Below are 16,140 nucleotides of genomic sequence, written 5' to 3'. Positions count from 1 at the left end.
CGAGCAGAATTAGGCCAGTTAGTCGACCGAGTCTGCTCCATCACTCAATCATAGCTGATCCTTGCTTCCCCAGCCTTCTCCCCATAACCAATCAAGAACATATCAATCTCAGCCTTAAATACACCCAACAACCTGGCCTCCACAACTGCCTGTGATAACAGATTCACCACTCTCTGGCTAAAGAAATCTCTCCACATCTGTTTTAAATGGATGCCGCTCTGTCCTGAGGCTGTGCCTTCTTGTCCTAAACTCCCCCACCAAGGGAAACATCATTTCCATATATATTCCATCTATGCCGTTCAACATTCAAAGGGTTTTATAGAGATCTTCCATCATCCTTCTAAATTCCAGAAAATACAGACCCGGAGCTATCAAATGATCCTCATTTGGTAACCCTTCATTCCCAGAATCATCCCTGTGAACCTCCTCTGAACCTTCTCCAATGCCAGCACAACTTTTCTTTGACAAGGAAAATGATTAACAATATTCAAGGTGAACCCTCACCAGTGCCTTATAAAGTCCCAGCATCACATCCCTGCTCTTATATTCTCAATGTCTTCAAATAAATGCTAACAGTGCTTTTGCCTTCCTCACCACTGACTCAACCTGCAAGCTAACCTTTTGGGTGTTCTGCACAAGAACTCCAATGTCCCTTTGTATCTCAGATTTTTGGATTTTCTCCCCATTTAGAAAATAGTCTACATATTCATTTCTACTATTGAAGTGCATGACCATGCATTTTCCAACATTTTATTTCAATTGCCAATCTCTTGCCCATTCTCCTAACCTGTATGTCTTCTGCAGCCTTCCTCTTTCCTCAACTCTACCTGCCTATTCTCCAATCTTTGTATCATCTGCAAATTTAGAAACAAAGACATCTATTCTGTCATCTAAATCATTGATGCACAGCAAAAGAAACGGTCCCGCCACCAACCCCTGTGGAAAACCATTAGTCACTGGCAGCCAATCAGAAAGGGATTCATTTATTCCCACTCACTGCCTCTTACCAATTAGCCAGTGCTCTAAATATGTTAGCAACTTTCCTGTAATTCCATAGGCTCCTTACTTGATTAGCAGCCTCACGTGTAGCACCTTGTCAAAGGCCTTCTGAAAATCTTAATATACAACACCAATGCTTCCCCTTTATCTTTCCTCCTTGTAATCTCCTCAATGAATTCCAACAGGTTTGTCAGGCAAGATCTTCCCTTAAGGAAACCATGCTGACTTTGTCCTATCTTGTCCTGTGTCACAAAGTACTCCAAAAACTCATCCTTAACAATTGATTGCAACAACTTCCCAAACATGAAGTCAGGCTAACTGAACTGTAATTTCCTTTCTGCTGCCTCCCTCCTTTCTTAAGGTGTGGAGTGACATTTGTAAATTTTGAGTCCTCGGGAACCATGCCCGTATCAATAATTCTTGAAAGATCATTACTAATGCCTCCGCAATCTCTACCACCACCTCCTTCAGAACCCTAGGTTGCTGTTCATCTGGTCCAGGTGACTTATGTACCTTTAGGTCTTTCAACTTTTTGAGCACCTTCTCCCTTGTAATAGTAACTGCACTCACTTCCCTTTCCTCACATCCTTCAACACCTGGCATACTGCTAGTGTCTTCCACAGTGAAGACAGATGCAAAATGTGAATTTAGTTCATCTGCTATCTCCTTATCCCCTGTTATTATTTCTCTAACCTCATTTTCTAGCGGTCCTGTATACACTCTCCTATTTTTTATATACTTGAAAAAGCCTTTTCTATCCACCTCCGTGTTTGCTCGCTTGCTTTCATATTTCATCTTTTCCTTCCTAATGATTCTTCTAATTACTTTCTGTATGTTTTCAAAAGTTTCCTAATCCTCTATCTTCCTGCTAATTTATGCTCTGTTGTCTGCCCTCTCTTTTGCTTTCACATTAGCATTGCTTCCCTCAGAGCCACTGTTGTATTATTTTCCCATTTGAGTATTTCTTTGGTTTATCCTTTTATCCTTTTACTCTTTTACCACCCACTGGATCACTTGGTCTGACATGACACTGGATAGGACGCTCTCATTTGCCACCCACATCCAAAAACTCCAAGGGAAAGTTGGCTTTCGCAATTCTGTCTTGAAAAAATTAGCAGGCACGAAATGGGGAGCTGATGCTCACACACTCATATCAACTGCCCTAGCACTCTGCTATGCACCTGCAGAATACTGTGCACCTGTGTGGGGCAGATCAGCCCATGCGAAGAAAATTGACCCGTTGCTTAATGAAGCATGCTGAATAATCACAGGAACAGTGCACCCCACACCCACTAACATCATTTATAGACTTGCAGGTATTGCTCCCCCAGAGATCCGAAGACACACTACAGAAAGAATTGAAAAAGGTAAACAGAACTCGGATCCACGGCACCCACTACACCATCATGTGCCAGTTTCCAACCGCCTAAAATCGAGGAAAAGCTTTGCTACAGTGGAGGAACTACCGCACGGAACATCCCTCCAAACATACAGGATTGACCTCTGGCAACAAACAGAAGCCAGAACCCCACCAAACAATACAGTGCAAGACCCCACAGAAATGTTGCCAGACGGGGCACTGCTTGACAGACGGAAGTGGTGCACTCTCAACAGAGCGAGAGCGGGAGTTTGTAGGACGGGAGACAATATGGTGAAGTGGGGTTTAAAGACCAGCGAATCCTGTGAGTGTGGCGAAAGGGTGCAAAACATTGAATACATTCTGCACAACTGCCCACTCTCACCTGATTTAGCTGATACTGACCTGCTGACTGGTGTGACAAGCTGTGATGATTTCTTTGGTTTGGAATGCATCTATCCTGCACCTTCCTCATTTTCCCTAGAAACTCATGTCATTGCTCCTCTGTTGTCATCCCTGCCAGCATTTCCTTCCAATTTACTTTGGCAAACTTCTCTCTCATACCTCTGAAATTTTCTTTACTCCACTGAAATATGGCCATGTCAGACTTCACTTTCTCCCTATCAAATTTCAAGTTGAACTCAATGATATTTTGATCACTGCCTCCTACAGGTTCCATTACCTCAAGCTCCCTAATCACCTCCAGTTAATTACATAACACCCAATCCAGTATGGCTGATCCCCGGGTAGGGTCAATAACAAACTGCTCTAAAAAGCCATCTTGTAGGCATTCAACGGATTCCATCTCTTGAGATCCATTGCCAACCGAATTTTCTCAATCTATCTGTATGTTGTAATCTCCTATGAGTATCATAACATTGCCCTTTTGACACGACTTTTCCATTTCCCATTGTAATCTGTAGTCCACATCCCAGCTACTATTTGGTGGCCTGTATATAATGCAATCAGGGTCATTTTACCCTTGTAGTTTCAAGATCCTCTGATCTTATGTCACATTTTTCTAATGATTTCATGCCATTCTTTACAAGCAGAGCCACACCACCCTCTCTGCCTACCTTCCTATCCCTTCAATACAATAAGTAACTATGGACATTCTGCTCCCAACTACAACCATCCTTCAGCCACAATTCAGTGATAGCCACAACATCATACCTGACAATCTGTAATAGTGCAATGAGATCATCCACATTATTTCTTATACCCTGTGCATTGCGATATAACACTTTGAGTACTGTATTTGCTAGCCTTTTTGATTCTGTATCCCTAAAGCACTGATACTCACCCTGCTGGCTGCAATTTTGTCCTATCGTCTGCCTGCCCTTCCTGACAGTCCGACTGCATTCTATTTTTGCTTTTTTAACATCTGTCCTATCCTGAGTCCTTTCATTTCATTTCCCACCCCCCTGTCAAATTAGTTTAAATCCTCCCCAACAGCTCTAACAAATCTGTGCATGAGAATATTGGTCCCTTTGGGTTCAAGTGCAACTCGTCCCTTTTTGGACAGGTCATATCTCCCCCAGAGGAGATCCCAATGATTTAAAAACCTGAAGCCCTGACACCCTGCACCAGCTTCTCAGCCTCCAGATGTGCACTGCTCCCACCGCTGATTAGGCTGCGGAATGATACTGAATGCCCGCGAAGCATTCCTCTTAAATGATCGCCGCCGATCTGCGAGGAACCTCTGCTGTGCGCTGCTCCCATCAGAATCAGAATGCTCTCTATGGTACATCTCATGAACTCTGCTGGTGCCTTGCTGACATACCAAATCTCCTCAAAGCCTTAATGAAGCATAGCTGCCAACATGCTTTCTTCATGATTGTATCAATGTGTTGGGCCAGGGTATATCCTCTGAGAAGCTGATGCCATGAAATTCGAAGATGCTCACATTTTTAAACACTGACACCTCAGTAGGGACCAGAATGTGATTTCCCGATTCCCTTTCCTGAAGTTCATAATCTCTTCTTTGATCTAACTGATATTGTGCAAGGTTATTGATGTGGCACAACTCGATCACCTGAACTATCTCTCTCCTGTACATCTCCTCATCACCATCTTCTAGCCAACCATCAATAATGGGCAACAAAGACAATGTAGACTGAAAGATCAAGAATTCATCTTTATCATAGAAGATGTAACCCAGTGCACAAAATATCCAGTAAACAGGATCAACTTGTTCACATTGCCTAATTCCTTTCACCATTGTTGCCCACCCAGGATTGTTTACAAAATATTTTGACCCTTTGCCCACTTTTCATCCTTATTTATCGTCATCGTCTGAACCCTTAGTGCCTAGGTGGCACATAGGGCCTTTCCTCCATATTAATTCTTCTCATTTTATCAATGGCCCATTGGCTAATTCACTGTGGATGCATCAACAGAACCAGCCTTGCTTGGGTTCTCCAGCATTACGTTGGGGAACTGACGCTCAGATCCGAAACAAGATGAGAGCTGGAGTGGAATCTCAGACTTCAATCATTTCTGTCCAGGAAGATAGGATCCAAATTAATCTTATTGGCCCAATCTTGTCAAATCACCAGATGCCGGACACATTGGAACACAATCCTCACTGCCATTGAAGGAAAGGAAACCTTGTGCACCCAAAATATCAAGATTGATGTCATAAAATTGAAAAGGAAAATGGTTCAACGGTTTCATTTAATAGCAGAGAATATATACTGTATAAAACCTGAAATTCTTGCTCTACACAGACATCCACAAAAACAGAAGAGAACCCCAAAGAATGAATGACAGTAAAACGTTAGAACCCAAAGCTCCCTCTCACCCTGCCCTGCACAAGCAGCAGCAGAGCATCAACCCTCCCCCTCCCCCTCCCCCACTTATTTCAGCAGGAAGCATCAGCACCCACCACCCACCAAACAAGCAATTGCAAAGCCCCAAAGAGAGACCATGATCTACAATCCAACAAAAACTAATGATCACCAGACAATCCGACATGCCACAGGCTCACCCGATCCATAACAAGGGGCAGAGATGTGCCACCACCTCTCTGAAAATGTGCCAACTGTTGAAAAACAACACGGAAAATATTCTAATTATGACATAAAACTACATTTTGTAATAACTAAGCAAGGATTTGCACGAGAAAAAAAGCAGAACATTCCACACGAACAAACTCTTCTAATTTCCTCGACTGTTCATTCCCTTCCATAGACGCTGCCTGATTCGCTACATTCCTCCAACCCACCCCACACCCCGTCCCCGTATTGCGCCAGATTCCACCCTCTGCGCTCTCTTCTGTCTCTTCTACACGAAGCACGAAGCGTTCAATTGAACCCAATTTCTCACAACAAACGTCAACTTATATGCAGAAGGTATATTTCATTACTGAGGTAAACGGAGTCACAGAAGGTGTACGAAGCAACGCACTCAAACTGCTGGAGGAACTCAGCAGGCCAGGCTGCATCTATGGAACGGAGTAAATAGTCGACGTTTCGGGTCCAGATCCTTCATCAGAATATAAACCAAATCTACTTTTGGAATCACTAGTTTATATACACACATTAAAGCCACGATTGCGTCTCATGTCACTGAAGCGATATAAACACAGGTCACGACAGTTCAATTCTTCTTCAGTGTGCATTTTCAATCTCCTATTCTACAGCTCCTCCAACTAGCTCTGTTATGACGAGTATTGTGGATTTGTCCCTGATCTGGTAATCGGAGAATGATTACTCGTTTTCCAGCTGCTTGTCGCTGAAATTCAGGCGCAGATCATCCACACTCCCGACACCTTAAAAAGAGAGAAATTCAGAAAAGAACGAACCGTCAAGCAGCCCTGATTAATAAATAGTTAGATTTTTAAAATTAAGCATATCAAAGTAAAGTAAACAATGCCGCCTCGATCGGCGAAGCTACTCGGAATATCTAGCTGCCCATTGTCAACTTCCTCGTTAGACTATCTAACCAAGTTTCATCTCAGAAACTGACATGATATGTTATTCAAGTACCTAATAAAGACGGCATTTTGGTTATCAGCATTTTTTTAAAGGTAACGATCTTCATCGCATTAAATTCAGCTTCCGACTCCGATATATCAACCATAGTTCTTTCGCCTCTCAAACCAATGATGCACACTCGATAGATCTTTCCCATTTTGGTCTTAGCAACTTCAATTGCTGCTGCAATACCTGTGAAGGTCCATTAAAATGAACGGAATTTAGTTTCACTTGCTTTACGTAACTCCAGCTGAAGGGCTGGGCTGTTCGATGTTTTGTGAACCGACTAGGAGAATGAGGTTAGCAAGTCAATGTCAGAAATGGACATAATGTTGGGACATCTTTGGGAGGGGTGGGCATAAAACAGGGCAAACTTTCCTGCAGGAAAGTATTTTTAGCAGAGCATCAAGAAGTGTCCAAATAAAATGTTATACACGAGGAAAGGGGATAATTCGGAGAAAATTGCACCTGGAATGAAGTTAAAGGAATAAACCGCCTCCTTGTCGAGGAAGTGGTCAGAGGGTTTACATTTCACTGCACTTGTCTGGCGTAACCTACAATCGTAGTTTTTGATTGACGAAAACTCCCCTGTTGTGCAGGTGCATCGGATAGGAACAACTGCAGAGGAATTAGCCGCGATTTCATTGACAACAGATTGAAATTTGTTAAGCGACCGGACGAGATCACAGGTAAAATATACATCACATCATGAGTAAAATAAGGACAGACCCCCAACGCCGAGTTTGGGTGGGCAAACTCACTCTAGTGCTTGTTGTAAAAACGCAAACAACAGGAATTCCGCAGATGCTGGTAATTCAAGCAACACACATCAAAGTTGCTGGTGAACGCAGCAGGCCAGGCAGCATCTCTAGGAAGAGGTACAGACGACATTTCAGGCCGAGACCCTTCGTCAGGACTAACTGAAGGAAGAGTTAGTAAGAGATTTGAAAGTGGGAGGGGGAGGGGGAGATCCAAAATGATAGGAGAAGACAGGAGGGGGAGGGATGGAGCCAAGAGCTGGACAGGTGATTAGCAAAAGGGGATATGAGAGGATCATGGGACAGGAGGTCTGGGGAAAAAGACAAGGGGGGGAGGTGTTCTCCCCCTTGGGGGGGAAGAAGATCCTCCCTTTTGCCAATCACCTGTCCAACTCTTGGCTCCATCCCTCCCCCTCCTCTCTTCTCCTATCATTTTGGATCTCCCCCTCCCCCTCCCACTTTCAAATCTCTTACTAACTCTTCCTTCAGTTAGTCCTGATGAAGGGTCTCGGCCTGAAACATCGACTGTACCTCTTCCTAGAGATGCTGCCTGGCCTGCTGCGTTCACCAGCAACTTTGATGTTTGTTGCTAGTGCTTGTTGACAAGGAGTTGCCATCATAGATTTACAGTGCCACTGCGGCTGAAAGTGCACAGGCGATTCTACGTGGGTCTTCGGCTGGTCAAGGTCCCAGAATGGAAATAGATCTCCAGGTTAGCCCGGACCTGGTTAGGTAGACTTGGAAAGTGAGAGGCTGGTATGTTGAGAGAGCTCTTAATATCCAAAGTGTTTTGTGATATACTTGAACTATTTTTTGTTTTACACGAAAATAAATTGTTACCACAATTGCCCACTCCCATGGACCGGCAGTGATCTTTTGACCATTCGTTTGTTGAAGAACCTATTTAAATTTGCCTTAAAATATTCAAAAGATTTTGATGCCACTACGCTTCTGTGAAGAGAATTCGAAAGACTTTGAGAAAAAAAGAATCTTTTATTTTGTCTTTTTTAAAATAGCATTCCCTTCCCCCGCCCACATCAGTTCTCGATTCTCCCACAACAGAATCCCCTCCACATCCTGTCAAGGTCTTTCAGGATTTTTTATATTTAAATAAAGTCCCTCTCACATGCTCCTCTAAACTCAGCATATGCAAACCACAGACTGTTCAACTTGTCTTCAAAAGACTATCTGGTAGTTCCAGGTATTAGTTCAGTATACATTCCCTGAGCTGCTTCCAATGCATTTTAAGTCTTCTAAGTTTTGTTTCCACTTTTAAATCAAAATCAGTTCATTGTCATTGGCCTAGTGAAGTGAAAATTGAAGTTTTCGCAAATCATGTTGTTCATGAACTCAAAGATGCTACGGTGAGCACGAGTTATTACAACTTGGGGTGTTGAAGTTCCAAGTTCATTTCGGGCTCCCCCTGTAAGGAGTTTGTACGTTCTCGCCATGACTGCATAGTAGCCTATTGGTTAATAAACCCATTAAAGGTTTATGTACCCGGTCAAGTATTAGCCTAACTATTGTTTACTGTTATAATCATTTCTAATTTGTGTGTGTTTTAATTTTGTTACTTGTACTTGTCCTTCTGTGGATTAGCAATTAAACATTCTTGATTTATATTGAGTTACTCTTCCCTCTTTTGTCTGTGGTATTCTAATGTGCTACATCTCGTGTTCTTTTTCTCTGAATGTAAAATGGAAAGTCTGTTGGGTATGAAGTGTCAATTATGGTTTGTCACAAAGTTCAAAGGTCTGTCCCTTTGGGTAGGGTGTGGCTTCCTAACTATTTGCCTCAGCCCAGGAAAGGCCCAGTCCCATATCCTACATCACAGACCTCTGACACAGGATTTGCCAGCAAAGTCTGCCGAATTTGGTGGGAATTCTACAATGTTGCCAAGAATTCAGTGTCTACAAATATTACTTTCAGGTAGGAATACATCATATAACAGCTCTGACATTCCAACCTCAGGTTCCAACTATCAATAGGCAATGGACTCTTCCAGTAATGCAGACTTGACCTGCAGTGTTTTGGCACACTGAATGGTTAGAGGACACAAACCAAGTGAGACCCTGGAAGGAAAGAGGGCCCCTAGATTATTATCAGGGGAGTTGTTTTTGGGTGAGGAGTGGGGTTTTGAGATCAAGTCAGCATATATAGAGAAAGATATTGTGATTTCTTTGGCTAATTATGGCAGAAATAATTTGACATACCGGTCACTATTAATAATTTGAAAGGATTTCCAAATCATAATAGCCTTAATCAAATGTTTCTTGCTTCAAATGTTTTCAGAAATATAAACACTAAATGTAAGGTGATACTATTACATTGTCTTTGTTTAAAACTCTTGGATACTTTAGGGAGAACACAGAACTCAGTAGATGTTTGGAACGTGCTGCACTGGAGGTGATAGAAACAGAATAGGGAACCATTTCAGAAGAATTGAAACAGACACATGAACTGGAAGAGTTTGACAGAACACAGACCCTACACAAGCTGATGGGATTAGTTTATCTTGGCTTCATGGTTGGTGCAGACATGATGTACCAGTGAGCCTTTTCCTGTTCTGTACTTTTCTATGTTCTATAACAGAAAACAACCCAGAGCTCCTTCAAATCACACCAGGATACACTCCAGTCAAAATGAAAGTATATGTTTCAAACCATTGGAAAATCTGTTCCTTTCTTCACTCATATTTCTGGTAGTCTCTTTACCAATCACATCAAATTTATTGAACCATTTTATGGTGTTTTATCTAAGCAAATACTTTTAATGAAAGCACTGTTCAAGAAGTTGAGTTTGGTGTCTACTTAACACCTTAAACAAATTCTGTAGTAATTTCAGCAAAATGTTCTATTGCAGGAGATAATGACCCAAATGTCTACAGAGTGGAAATGTCCTGTGGACATGCTGTGGATCCCATTTCACTCACGGAATGGTGTCGGACCCGTATAAGTCAGGTGGATATCACAAACAATCCTTTCTGTTATATCTCTTGCTCTATCCACTTTTTAAATGGGAACGTCTTACAATACTTTTCAATGTCTATTCCAGGGTCATTTCAAATTCCACTGCCCTGCATTAATAGATGAGACAGATGAAGGATGTGGAAAGGAATGGTCCTACATGGAGGTGTGCAGACACGCATTGCTCTCTGTTGAGGAACGGCAGATTTTTGAAGAGAGGCTTGTCACTCTCACAGCTTCAAGTTACTGTGAATACAAACAGGTAAAGCAGGACTGGCATCTAACTAACTGCTAATAAATAGGGGTCATTACTGGATTTGAGAAAGCTGTGAAGCTTGGGATGGTGTGAGAGTCTGAAGAAATGAGGTAATATTCAGGGAGGTTGACAGGCAATGTTTTAAAAAGGACCACAACACAACAGAAATTTCAACATAATAAGCCAGGGTTCTGACAAGAATTTCCCAGAGATTAAAGAGAACTGAGGGATTACCTGATCAAAGTGTTTAAAATTATATGGAGATTCAAAATGATTAATCTAGAGAAAAAATTATCATTTGCGGAAGAATGCAATTTTAGATGTCTTAATACATAGCTCTCATGAAGAAATCCCATTGGGAATTCAGGAGAGACTAGAGAAAAATAAATAGTAACTGAGAACATTTGCAAAGAAGGTGAGGAAGGTGGATGAGTGCATGAAGAAATGAAGATACACTGAGGGGCTGACATGAGATAAACTGACAAGCTTTATATGTGAAAATGAATACACAGTCTGTGTTTCAGGCTGAGGCCCTTCTTCAGGATTGGAAAGGAAGGGGGAAGAGACCAGTATAAAACATGGGGGGAGTGGAAGGAGGACTAGCTGGAAGAAGATAGATGAATTCAGATGGGTGGAAAAGATAAAGAGCTGGAGAAGAAGGACTTTCCCATCAAACACACAGACAAATGGTTTTTGGACTATTGTTCAAAACCATGCGGATCCAAACCATGCAGATGAACCTCTACCTTGCAGAGGCCAGGAGGCAGCACCCCACTCCAGTCCATCATAAAATTGTATCCAACACCATCATTAACCTCATCAACATTGAAAAACTTGAAGTTCCCTTACCCTGCACTGTTCATTTCTAGCTCCCACCCAAAATCCACAAATCTGAGTGTACGAGTAGACCTATTGTATCTGCCTGCTCCGGCCCCACAGAACCTGTGTCCACACACCTCCACTCCATTCTATCCAACTTGGTTCAGTCCCATCCCAACTACATCCGCAACATCTCACACGCTCTTGCTCTTTTCAACAACTTTCTATTCCCTGGCCCCAACCATCATATTTTCACCATGCATGTCTATGCACTCTATCCCCCATCAATAAGGCCTTAAACTTTTCTGCAAAAATACAGCCAACCAGTTCCCCTCTACCACCACCCTCACCCTAAGCAATTTCTTCTTTGACTCCACCCAATCTTTCCAAACTCAAACCTGTAGCCGTGAGCAACTGCATGCCTCCCAGCTATGCCTGACTTTTCAATGGCTATGTAGAATAGTCCATGTTCCTAGCCTTCCCAAGTCATTTTCCACAACTCTTCCTGCGATACTTTGATGACTGCATTGGTGCTCCTTCCGGCACTCATGCTGAGCTTGCCAATTTCATCAACTTTGCCTCCAACTTCCATCCTGCCCTTAAATTTACTTGCTCTATTTCTGACACCTCTCTCCTTTCTTGATCTCTTTTTCTCCATCCCTGGATACAAGCTATCCACTCACAACTTTTATAAACCTACCAATTCCCACAGCTATCTTAACTATAGATCTTCTCACCCTGTCTCCTGTAAAAATGCTGTTCTTTTTTCTCAGTTCCTTCATTTCCACTGTATTTGTTCCAGGATGAGTCTTTCCTTTCCAGGGCATTAGGGATGTCCTCCTTCTTCAAAGAACAGGGTCTCCCTTTCTTCACAACTGATGTTGCCCTCACCTGCATTTTTTGCACTTCCAGACACCCACTTCTGAACAGGGGTAGGATTCCTCTTGGCCTCACCTATTATTCTCCACAACTTCCACCATCTTCAATACTAGACCAACACAACTTTACCTCCACCACCACTCTTTGCTTTCCACAGGGATCACTCCCTCTTTGATTACTATGTCCTTTCGCCCCTCCCCTTTGACCTCCTTCCTGGCACATGACAAAAATGTGATGCAACCTCCTCCTCGTTCACCTCCTCCCTTACCTCCATTCAGGGCCCCAAGCAGTCTGACTAGGTGAGACAACAATTCGCCTGCGTCTATTGTCCTCATCGATCCCCATGTGGCTTTCTCTACATTGATGAGACCTGATAAAAATAGGCGGACCACTTTGTTCTACAGCAGAATTTCCCCTTGGCCAAACAGTTTAATTCCTAACCACATCCCTGTTCCGACATGTTGGTCCATGTCCTCCTCTTTTGTCGCGATGAAGCTACTCTCAGAATGGAGGAGTAACAACTCATGTTCTGTCTCCAACCTGATGGCATGAACATCAATTTCTCCTTCAGGTAAATGTTTTCCCTTACCCTTACCAAAGGCCATAAGACATAGGAGCAGAATTAGGCCATTCATTCCATCGAGTCTGCTCTGCCATTTCATCATGGATGAATCTGGATCCATCTACCTCCTCACCATATCCTTTGATCCTCTGACTGATCAGATGATGATCAACTTCCACCTTAAATATACACACGGACTTGGCTAAAAAAAATTCCTCCTTAACTCGGTCCCAAAGAATCGCCCCTCGATTTTGAGGCTATGCCCTCTTGTTCTGGATATCCCCACCCTAGGAAATATCCTCTCCATATCCACCCTTTTCAGTCCCTTCAACATTTGGTAGGCTTCAATGATATCTCCTCGCATTCTTCTAAGTTCCAGTAAGTACAGGCCCAAAGCTGCCAAATGCTCCTCTTCTTCTATTTCCCACTTCGGCCTCTGACCTCTTCTCCTCACCTGCCTATCATCTCCTCCTGGTGCCCACTTCTACTTCCCTTTCTCTCATGGTCCACTCGCCTCTCCCATCAGATCCCTTCTTCTCCAGCCCTTTACCTTTGCCTCCCACCTTTTTATTCTGGTGACTTCCCCTTCCTTTCTAGTCCTGAAGAAGGGACTCGGCCCAAAATGTCAACTGTTTATTCATTTCCACAGCCTCCTGACCTGCTGAGTTCCTCCCGCATTTTGGTTGTTTTGTTCTGGAATTCCAGCATCTGCAGAATGTCTTGTGTTTAAGCTTTATATGTGGATCATACACACCCAGGTATTGTATCGCTTCTAGACTATTAATTCTGCAACATAATTCTCACCAATAGTACTACACAGATTTGTCAACATTTTTTTTTATCTCAGACATACTGATTGTCAATCCCTCAGTCATGTTCTAACAATGGATTCTGCATGAATTCTGTCAGAAGAAGCTTGTGGAATTCTTCAGTATGTAGATTAGAAAAATAGTTCTCTGACCTTGCATCAGGTTAGAGAAGATACAGGATCCATGATCTTTTCAGTGGAAATTGTTAGTAAGAATGAAGTTACTACATACCTTCAATTATTTGCATGTTACCCTCACTAGCCCATGGCACAGGCAGCAATCATAGATTACAACCCTGGAGGGCCTGCTTTTCAGCTTTCTAGCTAGCTCCCTAAATTCTTTCTTCAGGACCACCTCCCTTTTCCTATCTATGTCATTGGTACCAATCTATATCATGATGGCTTCCCCTCCCCCTTTAGAATGCCATGGACCCGATCTGAAATGGTCCTGACCCTGGCACCACCTGGGGCAACATATCATTTGGGTGTCTCTATCGTGTCCACAGAATCTTGTGTCTACTCATCTAACCATGGAATCCCCTATCAATACTGCAGTCCCCTTCTCCTCCATTCCCTTCTGAGCCACAGCATCAGACTCTCCTTACTTTACAGCATTCCCTACTTTATATTGTGGGGATCAGCAAAGACGATGAACCAAGAAGAAGAAAGATTTAGAGAGCTTTGGGCCAAACTCAAGCAAATGAGTATCACTCTCTGGTGGGGGGGGGGGGGAATGCTACTACACAGGATTGAAAGAAACTGCACAAAGTTGTGAACTTAGCTTCACCATGAGCACCAGCCTCTGTGGCATCCAGGCCATCTTAAAGGAACGATGCCTCAGAAAGGTGGCATCCATCACCCAGAACATGCCCCCATCTCATTGTTTCCATCAGGGAGATACAGGAGCCTGAGGGAAAACAACACAATGATTCAGGATCAGCTTCTTCCCCTCTGCCATCAGATTTCTGAATGGACAATGAGCTCTCCCTCACTACTTTTTTATTTTCATTTTTACACTTCTTACTTAGTTTAACTATTTAACATATGTATTTACTGTAATTAATGGTTTTCTCTGTTATTAGTTATTACATGTTACTGTTGCTGCATAGACTACAAATTTCATGACATATGCATATGATATTAAACCTGATCCTGATTCAGATTCTGAAATGCGATCAGTTCAGACGGATGGATTGGTTTGCACGGAGCAGTAGGACCAAAGGGCCAGTTTATGTGCTGTATCAATCAATGACTCTGTGACTCAAAGATGTGATTCCGCTGTAAATCAATGTCAGGGGAAACACAGTCTCACTCCGTGATTGTGGTATAAACCCATATGACCAAGGAATTAATCATCAGATAAATATCACTCCAGAAATCTCTCAGTGTATTTAGTACTTAGCCAATTGCTTAAATACAATGCCTACGGGGGGGGGGGGGGGGGGCGGGGGGGGGGAATCTAGATATTGTTACTGCGATAATCATTTCATGTGTAAATTACAGCAATCTTTTAATTTCTGTGGAACATCAAAATTTATCAATACAGGAGATGCCATCACATTAATTTTAAAGAAGCATATTTAAAAGCTAAGATTACATTATTATATACAGTGGATTATCAGAAGTGTATGTCCTTAATTACTAATTTCATCATCTGTCTTTGTTTAATGTCCTAGGTGTGGGAGTTATGTGGAACGGAAAGATGAGACGAACATATCAGTGACTTGTTCAGTCTGCACGGCCAACGATGGAATCCCTTTTGAATTTTACTGGCAATGTATGAAGGAGTGGAAAGGCCCAGGTCCACGCTCGGATAAATGTGACAATGAAGGATGCATTAACGTCCAGCTGGAAACCTTGAAGAACTGTGACACAAAAACTTTACCTTACAGCAATATTCAAAATTGTCCAAAAATCCGTGCTTGTCCCACTTGTGGGTTGCTGATAGAACATAAAGAAATGTGCAAATATGTTGTGTGCATCAGATGCCATGTGGAATTTTGCTTTGCCTGCGTTAACACAAAGGCAGTTTGCACTGAATCATCTGAGTATTCTTTTCATTGTGCTATACCTGTAGCCCCAAGGCAAACAAGTATTCCTATGTGGAATCATACTCAAGATCAGACCTCCAATCCCATTTCAGATTCCGATTCATTTGCAGTCCAAGTACCACTCCAAGTTACGCTCCAATTTCCACTGCAATTTACATTCCATACACTCCAATTTACACTCCAAGTTACACTCCAAGTCCCGCTCCAAGTCCCGCTCCAAGTCTCGCTCCAAGTCGCACTCCAAGTCCCACTCCAAGTTACGTTCCATACACTCCAATTTACACTCGAAGTCCCGCTCCAAGTCCCGCTCCAAGTCCCGCTCCAAGTCCTGCTCCAAGCCCTGCTCCAAGTCCTGCTCCAAGTTCCGGTCCAAGTTCCGGTCCAAGTCCCAGTCTGAACCATATTCGGAATCCTACACAAAATCCCACTCGAAATCCTGTTAAGAATCGCTTTTTAAATAGCCTTTTCAAGTATAAGTGTTGCACAATTCTATAAGTAATCAATCTAGATCGGAGATGGCTGAAGGATAAAAAATGCCGAACAGTCAGTTAAACGTTGTTAGAGCGTATTATACAATTTGCTAGACCCTTTGTTCTCTTGTGACAGATTGTTTCATTCGCTGTTCCGATGGTGATATGATCTGAGGATCCATAAGTGGAATAAATGTCATTTCATCTTCCATAAAACATCCAGCCCTGGTTTAAAGTG

General features: G+C 42.7%; 1 protein-coding gene across 1 annotated transcript; it reads left to right on the top strand.

Annotated features, from left to right (window-relative positions):
- Positions 1 to 3,996: 3,996 nt before the first annotated feature.
- On the top strand, positions 3,997 to 15,875 carry LOC140197032 (uncharacterized). The gene is made up of 6 exons (XM_072256965.1): positions 3,997 to 4,063; positions 6,933 to 7,022; positions 9,954 to 10,051; positions 10,146 to 10,317; positions 15,048 to 15,547; positions 15,723 to 15,875. The coding sequence occupies exons 1-6, from the start codon at positions 3,997 to 3,999 to the stop codon at positions 15,873 to 15,875; spliced, it is 1,080 nt and encodes a 359-aa protein (XP_072113066.1).
- Positions 15,876 to 16,140: the final 265 nt, after the last annotated feature.

The sequence above is a fragment of the Mobula birostris genome, chromosome 4 (genome assembly GCF_030028105.1).
Source record: "Mobula birostris isolate sMobBir1 chromosome 4, sMobBir1.hap1, whole genome shotgun sequence".
In the NCBI taxonomy this organism is placed as follows: domain Eukaryota; kingdom Metazoa; phylum Chordata; class Chondrichthyes; order Myliobatiformes; family Myliobatidae; genus Mobula; species Mobula birostris.
Note: the sequence above shows the minus strand (reverse complement) of the source record. Positions and strands in the feature narration are given on the sequence as shown.

Excerpts from the sequence above, each read along its gene's own strand:
- LOC140197032 (XM_072256965.1), top strand. The coding sequence starts at position 3,997 with ATGATACTGAATGCCCGCGAAGCATTCCTCTTAAATGATCGCCGCCGA. Across the intron at positions 7,023-9,953 it reads GCGACCGGACGAGATCACAG|GAGATAATGACCCAAATGTC; the intron begins GTAAAATATACA and ends GTTCTATTGCAG. Across the intron at positions 15,548-15,722 it reads CCGATTCATTTGCAGTCCAA|TCCCGCTCCAAGTCCCGCTC; the intron begins GTACCACTCCAA and ends TTACACTCGAAG.